The sequence below is a fragment of the Oncorhynchus tshawytscha genome, linkage group LG27 (genome assembly GCF_018296145.1).
Source record: "Oncorhynchus tshawytscha isolate Ot180627B linkage group LG27, Otsh_v2.0, whole genome shotgun sequence".
NCBI lineage: Eukaryota > Metazoa > Chordata > Actinopteri > Salmoniformes > Salmonidae > Oncorhynchus > Oncorhynchus tshawytscha.
Genome location: NC_056455.1, coordinates 18094919 through 18104817, shown reverse-complemented (window position 1 = coordinate 18104817; position 9899 = coordinate 18094919). Strand labels below are relative to the sequence as shown.

At 38.2% G+C, this 9899-nt stretch overlaps 1 protein-coding gene across 1 annotated transcript; it reads left to right on the top strand.

The window, feature by feature from the left end:
* The first annotated feature begins 217 nt into the window (after positions 1-217).
* LOC112234098 (cytohesin-3-like) lies at positions 218-9550 on the top strand. Its single transcript, XM_024402088.2, has 13 exons — positions 218-410; positions 3801-3883; positions 4163-4227; positions 4819-4885; positions 6062-6180; positions 6312-6392; positions 6504-6616; positions 6787-6935; positions 7053-7164; positions 7345-7421; positions 7549-7620; positions 7946-8094; positions 8263-9550. Exons 1-13 carry the CDS (start codon positions 329-331, stop codon positions 8348-8350), a joined length of 1257 nt encoding a protein of 418 aa, XP_024257856.2. The 5' UTR covers positions 218-328; the 3' UTR covers positions 8351-9550.
* Positions 9551-9899: the final 349 nt, after the last annotated feature.

Below are 9899 nucleotides of genomic sequence, written 5' to 3'. Positions count from 1 at the left end.
TACACTGACTGCCGAATAATGATGGATATGTGCATTAGATCTATCTCGAATTGCACACACACACACACACACACACACACACACACACACACACACACACACACACACACACACACACACACACACACACACACACACACACACACACACACACACACACACACGCACATACACACACACCTCTTTACTTGTACAGTATATGTATATTGTACAGTATATCAGTAACAGCACTGACTTTAGGTGGTCAGTTCATTATGTTTTGAGGATGCTATTGACGCTGTAGCTCATGTCCTTCTTGCAGTAGGCTACATGACTTCAACACTGACACATGTTTCCTGTACAGTCACAGTCTCTCTCCAACACCTCCAACATGGGCAGCCAAAGAAAAGACAGCTTCCTCTGGGGAAAAGGTCAGGTTTTTACGTTTTACAGTCCATTTTGCAATTTAACATCCCTAATTAGGCTATATTATCTGGGGATTAACACCACGAACAATACATGGGTGTCTTTATGTAAGATGATGAAGTGTTGAAGTGTCAGTAGACAATGGGGGTTTGAGTTGTTGCTGTGAAAATCTTACTTGAGAAATGAAAATGAAATACACTAATAAGAAAGTGTACTGATATAGTACCTGTCTTCACAATAGATATTCACTACAGTCTACAGTGACTATTGTGCTTTCAGTCTCTTTACCTTGACCTATATACACTGTGGTATAAAGTCAGCAGTGTTCAACGGATTCAAATGGTTTGTTTTGATCACTTTTACCACAGTGATGAGTGTTATTCACTTTATTGTAGCATCACCTGACTTTATAGAGACATATTGTTGTCATATAGCCTTTATACACCTCAAGTTCTCATTACTGACTATCACATAACGTTCAGAGGCGTTGTTCACAGTATAGTGTTCAACAATCTAATTGCCAAGATAGATGGAGTTTGGTGATGTTGTATTATCTAGTTAATGTTGTATTATCTAGTTATAATGTTGTGTTGTCTAGTTATAATGTTGTGTTGTCTAGTTATAATGTTGTATTGTCTAGTTATAATGTTGTGTTGTCTAGTTAATGTTGTATTGTCTAGTTATAATGTTGTATTGTCTAGTTATAGTGTTGTGTTGTCTAGTTAATGTTGTATTGTCTAGTTAATGTTGTGTTGTCTAGTTATAATGTTGTATGGTCTAGTTATAATGTTGTGGTGTCTAGTTATGATGTTGTATTGTCTGGTTAATGTTGTGTTGTTTAGTTATAATGTTGTGGCGTCTAGTTATGATGTTGTGTTGTCTAGTTAATGTTGTATTGTCTAGTTAATGTTGTATTGTCTAGTTAATGTTGTATTGTCGAGTTAATGTTGTATTGTCTAGTTAATGTTGTATTGTCTAGTTATAATGTTGTATTGTCTAGTTATAGTGTTGTGTTGTCTAGTTATAATGTTGTATTGTCTAGTTAATGTTGTATTGTCTAGTTATAATGTTGTATTGTCTAGTTATAATGTTGTGTTGTCTAGTTATGATGTTGTATTGTCTAGTTATAATGTTGTATTGTCTAGTTATAGTGTTGTGTTGTCTAGTCATAATGTTGTGTTGTCTAGTTAATGTTGTGTTGTCTAGTTATAATGTTGTATTGTCTAGTTATAGTGTTGTGTTGTCTAGTTATAATGTTGTATTGTCTAGTTAATGTTGTGTTGTCTAGTTATAATGTTGTATGGTCTAGTTATAATGTTGTGGTGTCTATTTATGATGTTGTATTGTCTGGTTAATGTTGTGTTGTCTAGTTATAATGTTGTATTGTCTAGTTATAGTGTTGTGTTGTCTAGTTATAATGTTGTATTGTCTAGTTAATGTTGTGTTGTCTAGTTATAATGTTGTATGGTCTAGTTATAATGTTGTGGTGTCTATTTATGATGTTGTATTGTCTGGTTAATGTTGTGTTGTCTAGTTAATGTTGTATTGTCGAGTTAATGTTGTATTGTCTAGTTAATGTTGTATTGTCTAGTTATAATGTTGTAGTGTCTAGTTATAATGTTGTATTGTCTAGTTAATGTTGTATTGTCTAGTTAATGTTGTATTGTCTAGTTATAATTTTGTATTGTCTAGTTATAATGTTGTGTTGTCTAGTTATAATTTTGTATTGTCTAGTTATAATGTTGTGTTGTCTAGTTATGATGTTGTGTTGTCTAGTTAATGTTGTGTTGTCTAGTTATAATGTTGTATTGTCTAGTTATGATGCTGTGTTGTGTAGTTAATGTTGTGTTGTCTAGTTATAATGTTGTTTTGTCTAGTTATAATGTTGTATTGTCTAGTTAATGTTGTATTGTCTAGTTAATGTTGTATTGTCTAGTTATAATTTTGTATTGTCTAGTTATAATGTTGTGTTGTCTAGTTATAATTTGGTATTGTCTAGTTATAATGTTGTGTTGTCTAGTTATGATGTTGTGTTGTCTAGTTAATGTTGTGTTGTCTAGTTATAATGTTGTATTGTCTAGTTATGATGTTGTGTTGTCTAGTTAATGTTGTGTTGTCTAGTTATAATGTTGTGTTGTCTAGTTATAATGTTGTGTTGTCTAGTTATAATGTTGTATGGTCTAGTTATAATTTTATGGTGTCTAGTTATGATGTTGTATTGTCTAGTTATATTGTTTTATTGTGTAATTATAATGTTGTGTTGTATAGTTATAATGTTGTGTTGTCTAGTTATAATGTTATATTGTCTAGTTATAATGTTGTGTTGTTTAGTTATAATGTTGTGTTGTCTAGTTATAATGTTGTGTTGTCTAGTTATAATGTTGTATGGTCTAGTTATAATTTTGTGGTGTCTAGTTATGATGTTGTATTGTCTAGTTATATTGTTTTATTGTGTAATTATAATGTTGTATTGTCTAGTTAATGTTGTGTTGTCTAGTTATAATGTTGTATTGTCTAGTTATAATGTTGTGGTGTCTAGTTATGATGTTGTGTTGTCTAGTTATGATGTTGTATTGTCTAGTTAGAATGTTATATTGTCTAGTTATAATGTTGTGTTGTCTAGTTATAATGTTGTATTGTCTAGTTAATTTTGTATTGTCTAGTTAATGTTGTATTGTCTAGTTAATGTTGTATTGTCTAGTTATAATGTTGTGTTGTCTAGTTATAATGTTGTGTTGTCTAGTTATGATGTTGTGTTGTCTAGTTATAATGTTGTGTTGTCTAGTTATAGTGTTGTGTTGTCTAGTTATAATGTTGTGTTGTCTAGTTATAGTGTTGTGTTGTCTAGTTATAATGTTGTATTGTCTAGTTATGATGTTGTATTGTCTAGTTAATGTTGTGTTGTCTAGTTATAATGTTGTATTGTCTAGTTAATTTTGTATTGTCTAGTTAATGTTGTATTGTCTAGTTAATGTTGTATTGTCTAGTTATAATGTTGTGTTGTCTAGTTATAATGTTGTGTTGTCTAGTTATAAACTGAAAAGGGAGTAATGAATATCCCTCATCTAAAAACCGTGAGAAGTTGTTATGAGGACAAGACTAGAGCAGATCACTTACTAATGGACATTACTGGGGCTCATTCTATAAAAAGCTGAAGTTCAGCAGTTATATTTAGCTAGTGCTGAGAAGTGCAGTATGTTGAGTTACTGTATGCTAGAGTTGGTGTGAGGGTGGTTGTCAAGGCACACTTCTGACACATTTGATATGTTCAGTGTATACAGGAAGATGTCTCAATTAGGTCTCAGGGGTTTTGTCCGACTGCTTCATTTATGCATTGGATGATAATGATGGTTTCATCTGTATGTTTGTTTTTGTGTGTATAATCAATTATACAGCTTCCACAATGCTTAGCTCAATGGAGAGGCAGGAGATAGACACCATGAAGTTTCATAAGAGTGACCTATTAGATGACATTCAGGTACAGTAAATCATCCTCTCAACCAGGGCTCTTTTTGTACAGTCAAAATGCTTTATGAAACTGAATTTTGCCTGAATAAAACTAACTGTATTGTGACATTACCTACAACAGTTATTACATTCACAAAAGCCTTCCTCAAAAGTTACAACATCTCAGAAACATCCAGTTTTATGAGTTGACTGACCCTGTACCCTGTATGTGCCAAGGGCTTGAGTCAGCTATGGCTAAAATACCACATATTATCATCTCATCCCTTTGACATCATTTCCCCTTGTGTAGAAGCTGAGGTTGGAGATTGACAGCGTCATGACAGAAATCCACAACATTGAGGCGGACGAGGAGAAGTAAGTCAGAGATTGCACAATAGCTCATTCGGATAGGTTACCATTGACCAGTAGGCCTCTTCTTCTGTGGGAGAGTTAGCTACAGTAACACTTGGCAGTGTGTCGTAGCTTCTTTTGAATCTATCACAGCACAAACACCAGATCAACAATACTCCCTGACATCCATCTTGACAAAGAGGCCCCTCACATCTCTGACGTCCTATCCCTCCCTAAGAAAGAAAGGTAGGGAGGCATAGCTGCGGGAAGTAGTGATGCAACCCTACCCATAAGTGGGCTCTGGGGACGTTGTCTTCAAGAACAAGAACAGATTCTGCCCCCCATCTGTAAGGCCCCTCTGTATATGTGTGTTTCCTGTTTCTTCACTAGCAGCTACAGGAATGTGGTAAAACTCTTATATGTCAGCAGCATGAAACACTGAGACATGTTCCAGGCAGGACAACCCCAGCTTCCTTTAATTGTCTCGCTCTCACTGTGTGTCATCTCTTATGCAGTGGACAGTAGTATAACGCCCCTGGGTAAAAGTGGTGTCATTAACCTTTGTCAATATTAACCTTTGTCAAAATATTCTGTTTTGTCTTTGTCTCTCTTCAGCAAAAATGTTGTGAGAAACAAGAGGTTCTTATGTGGGAAAAAGAAATTCAACATGGACCATAAAAAGGTGAGCTCATTTCACACACTGTAATTAGAGCCCTTAGTTTTTCCTGGTGAGGTTCTCTGGTAAGACAAAGTCATAACATTACTCAATATGGAATACACTAATACACTAAACACAAATACATACGGATCAGATATGTACCGAAATGTGAAGTGCTTAAATTATAGAATTTAAGTATTAAAGATATATATAGTTATCACATCTCTACTGAAGGAGGCTTGCCACAGCTAGAAGTTTAAATAGTTAACTGCAAGATGACAGAACTGCGGGGGCAGAGAGAGGGGGAGAGAAAACGAGAGAGAACCACATCCTGTTCCGTGAAGAGGAGCGGAGGCGCACACTCCTGCTCAAACCACAAACACCCCTCCTTTCCTCTCATCTGAAGAGAGGTCAAAGCCATAATATAAAGGCCCCCTGGCCTGTATGACCACCCTGGAGATAAGCCTGGCCTGTATGACCACCCTGGAGACAAGCCTGGCCTGTATGACCACCCTGGAGACAAGCCTGGCCTGTATGACCACCCTGGAGACAAGCCTGGCCTGTATGACCACCCTGGAGACAAACCTGGCCTGTATGACCACCCTGGAGACAAGCCTGGCCTGTGTGACCACCCTGGAGACAAGCCTGGCCTGTATGACCACCCTGGAGAAAAGCCTGTATGACCATCCTGGAGAAAAGCCTGGCCTGTATGACCACCCTGGAGAAAAGCCTGTATGACCACCCTGGAGAAAAGCCAACCTGTATGACCACCCTGGAGAAAAGCCTGGCCTGTATGACCACCCTGGAGAAAATGCCTGGCCTGTATGGCCAGCCTGGAGAAAAGCCTGGCCTGTATGACCACCCTGGAGACAATCCTGGCCTATATTACCGCCCTGGAGAAAAGCCTATGTTTGTGTGCAGAGGCTAGAGATCTAGTCAAGCAGACCATTGGTTTCTTTAGCTGGAAGCTCCGCATTGTTTAGATATAAGAAGATATATTACTTCCGGTGGCTCTCTCAGAATGGCAGACAATGCATACAGAATATTTAATATGTGCATGACCACTACTGCACATCACAGTGCTTTGGACCTCGTTAAGATTTCTGCAATTTTTTAATTCCACATACAAGTATGCGTTAATGCATTCATATCTTCCAAGTTCATACATGTTCATTGATTTGTCATGGCCTCTTCCCCCAGGGTATTCAGTACCTGGTTGACAATGACCTGTTGGAGTGGACAGCAGAGGCAGTGGCTGAGTTCCTATACAAAGAGGAAGGACTGAACAAGACAGCCATTGGGAACTTTTTAGGAGAGAGGTACACAATGCTTCTGAACATGACCAGGATAATGATGGCTTTGTTGATGGGGATAATGATGACTGTCATAACCACTCATTATCTAAATAATCTCCATATCACTGATTTGAATCTTGTTTGTGTTCATGCAGGGAGGAAATGCACCTTCAAACTCTGAAAGCCTTTGTAGAACTACACGAGTTCTCCGACCTGAATCTGGTGCAGGCACTGAGGTTAGTGCTGCACTACACTGGTGTATCTCTTACACTCATACATGAATATATTATCATTATTATATTAATTTCCACAGTAAATCCTGTCTGTTCCCTGGCTCATCCCTGTAGGCAGTTCCTGTGGAGTTTCCGTCTCCCTGGAGAAGCCCAGAAGATTGATAGAATGATGGAGGCATTCGCTACACGCTACTGTGACTGTAATGCAGGGGTCTTCCAGTCAACAGGTACTGTACAGTACTGTAGTGCACAGGAACCAGCCTCCTCTACCATGCTGCTGGGGGGGGGAGTACATTTTGAGGCATATTCAAATCATTTCACAAAGGTGATGCTGATTAAGGATGCAAATACATATCATTGACCAAACAGTAAGGAAATGTGTGGGTGTTTCAAACAGACACCTGCTACATCCTGTCCTTTGCCGTCATCATGCTGAACACCAGTCTCCATAACCCCAACGTGAAGGACAAGCCCACTCTGGAGCGCTTCTTCAGTATGAACAGAGGCATCAACAATGGGGGTGACCTGCCCAACGACCTGCTCATGGTGAGGCCTCAGGGGTCAGAGGTCAGGAGTTAACTCCACTCTCAGAATGTGACCCCTATTTGGTTGTTGTTGTCTGTAGCTGTAGCTAACTCTCATCTACTACCTCATTAAATCCAGAAACTCTATGAGAGCATTCGGAACGAGCCGTTCAAAATTCCAGAGGATGATGGGAACGACCTCACACACACCTTCTTCAACCCAGACAGAGAGGGTTGGCTGCTCAAAATAGGTGAGATGATTAGCAATATAACTAGCTGAGGGAATTGTCTTATAATTGTGCCATTACCAAGCATTAAAAATAAGCTTACCACAGAATGATCTGATTTCCTTTATGGAGCGTGTTGGATGGAGAGTTTCATGATTAAACGTTTTATTTGTGTAATGAAATGTAAACTTTTCCTCTCTGCAGGAGGAAGGGTGAAAACATGGAAGAGGCGGTGGTTTATTTTGACAGACAGCTGTCTGTACTACTTTGAGTATACCACAGTGAGTATGCTATACCCCCAACTTTGTCATAGGGTTTGCCAGTAATGGAATTTAGGATAAAATATGGTAGTAGTTACTGCTAAGTGATAGTTCTTGACCAAAGCATCTCTCTCTCCTCCTCCCTCAGGATAAAGACCCCATAGGGATCATTCCCCTTGAGAACCTCTGTGTAAGAGAGATAGAAGAATCTACCAAACAGGTAGTGTATTCCACTGACTGCATACTTCTTTCTAAGGTTTATGGCAGTGCCACCTGTTCTATGGTGTTTCAGTCTCATAGTCTGTGCAGAAGTCACATTTACAGAAGCTACTCTCTTAGCTGTCACGGCACTGTATGACTCATAGCCACTGTATGACTCATAGCCTCCGTATGAGAAAGGAAGGTTTTAACTGGAAGATTAGGAGTAATTAGACCAATATACTATGGGATCATTTCCTTTAAAAAAAGAAGTTATTACCAGTAATTTGGCTTGGGCAGGTGTTTTGTGAACATTTGTATGCATGTGTCTGCTTCTTTGTGAGCAGTACTGTCTAGAGATCTACAACCCCAGAGGGCAGAAGATCAAGGCGTGCAAGACAGAGAACGGAGGCAGGGTGGTGGAGGGGAAACACCAGTCCTACAGGATGAGTGCAGCCACAGCAGATGAGAGAGATGACTGGATAGGCTCCATCAGGTCAGACACCTCAACCCAGGCTTAACACATACCTGTACTACATGCCATACACTTCACACATGACATCCCAAATGACAGTAGGACACAACTGGCAATCAATAGAATAAAGTGAACTTGATGATTATCATTTGGACACTTGTCTTATTCTTCTCTCTGTCTTTCCCTCAGAGCAAGTATCACCAAGGATCCCTTCTATGACCTGGTGTCATTGCGCAAGAGGAAAGTCATCAACAACAACAATGCTTCACTTGACTGAGACATCAGACATGATATAAAGCATCATGGGAATTGAGCCCGGTAATGATCTGTAGAGGTCCCTCTCCGTAGCAGAAATGCTTGGAAATGATAGACTGGTTCAAGTAAATAGACATGGCACTTAACGTTACAGTGCTGTACAGTACAGCATTAGTGCAATACTGTAACTCAGAATGAAAAAAGATCATTGTGACCTGTGTGTGGTTTAAAGCTGTCAAACCAGAAACTCCCCATATCTCATACTGTAGGTCTAATTTTATGGTTGAAGTTAGAGTCACTCAGTCTGTTCAATTACTAATAGAAAGGGATTTCTGTCAATATTTATTAGAAATAAGAATTTAAAAGTATGTGGGAGAGAGATGCAAACCAAAATAAGTGTGTAGCACTGTAAGAATAATGCATCATTCTATAAGGACAGATTTGAACATGTAATGTATAACACAAAGTTACTAAAATGTAGTTGTATATAGTTCTAGTTGATTCTGTACCATGAGCATAGAACAAAGGAACTATCAGGTAAGCATTATGGAAATGCTCCACCTTTTCACCTTGCACCAGGCTCAGCGATTTCAGTTCCTAGTAAGCCTCTGTACTACGAGCCTTTTCCTCTCCCAAGCCTATAGAATTCCTGTTACGTGGACACAAAACTTCAACACTGATTCAGTGTTGCGATGTTCTTCCATTGTCTTCCAGGCATTGTGTAAATATTTTTTTTTAAATATGTATGGATTTATTTTTCAACTCCTAACATACATATTTTGTAAATACTGTATTATAATAGAAAGTTATTTTGCACATTGCCTTTAAAGTACAGACAGTGATAATACACACGTCTGTATACATGCCTTAATAATGTTGAATTGTCACGCCCTGACCTTAGTTATCTGACCTTAGTTATCTTTTCTTTATTATTTTGGTTAGGTCAGGTTGTGACGAGGGTGGTATGTGTGTTTATCTTGTCTAGGGTTTTTGTACATCTATTGAGTTTTGGTTTGTCTAGGTAAATGTAGGTCTATGGTGGCCTGAATTGGTTCCCAATCAGAGGCAGCTGTTTATTGTTGTCTCTGATTGGGGATCCTATTTAGGTTGCCATTTTCCATTTTGGTTTTGTGGGTTATTGTCTGTGTAGTTGCATGTCAGCAGTCGTGTGTATAGCTTCACGTTATGACGAAATTGACATGAATAAATAATACATATTTTATTATAAATATGTGTGTACTTCTTTCACAACAGATGACAGATAGTAGCAGATTATAATTACATCAAACGGGCCTAAAAAGCGGGGCTGAAGACCTTTCTCTTCAGGAGGGCTCTATGTTGATAGCGGTGCTCATTGGTTTCATTGTCCCTTGTGTTCTTTGTGTCAGTTTCCCTGTCCATTTTATATTTATTCTGTATAATGAAATGCACTTTACAAATGTAATACACCTTATCATAAATATCTTAGATATATACTGAACAAAAATATAAAACGCAACATATAAAGTGATCGCAGACAAGTTCAAAATGTTCTACATTTTTATTTTCGCAAATTTGTTTACATCCCTGTT

What these genes read in the sequence shown, in the direction of transcription:
- LOC112234098 (XM_024402088.2), top strand. Translation starts at nt 329, where the DNA reads ATGTTTCCTGTACAGTCACAGTCTCTCTCCAACACCTCCAACATGGGC. An exon ending in CAGCTTCCTCTGGGGAAAAG is followed by an intron (nt 411 to 3,800) that starts GTCAGGTTTTTA and finishes TCAATTATACAG; the next exon opens with CTTCCACAATGCTTAGCTCA. An exon ending in ACTACTTTGAGTATACCACA is followed by an intron (nt 7,422 to 7,548) that starts GTGAGTATGCTA and finishes CTCCTCCCTCAG; the next exon opens with GATAAAGACCCCATAGGGAT.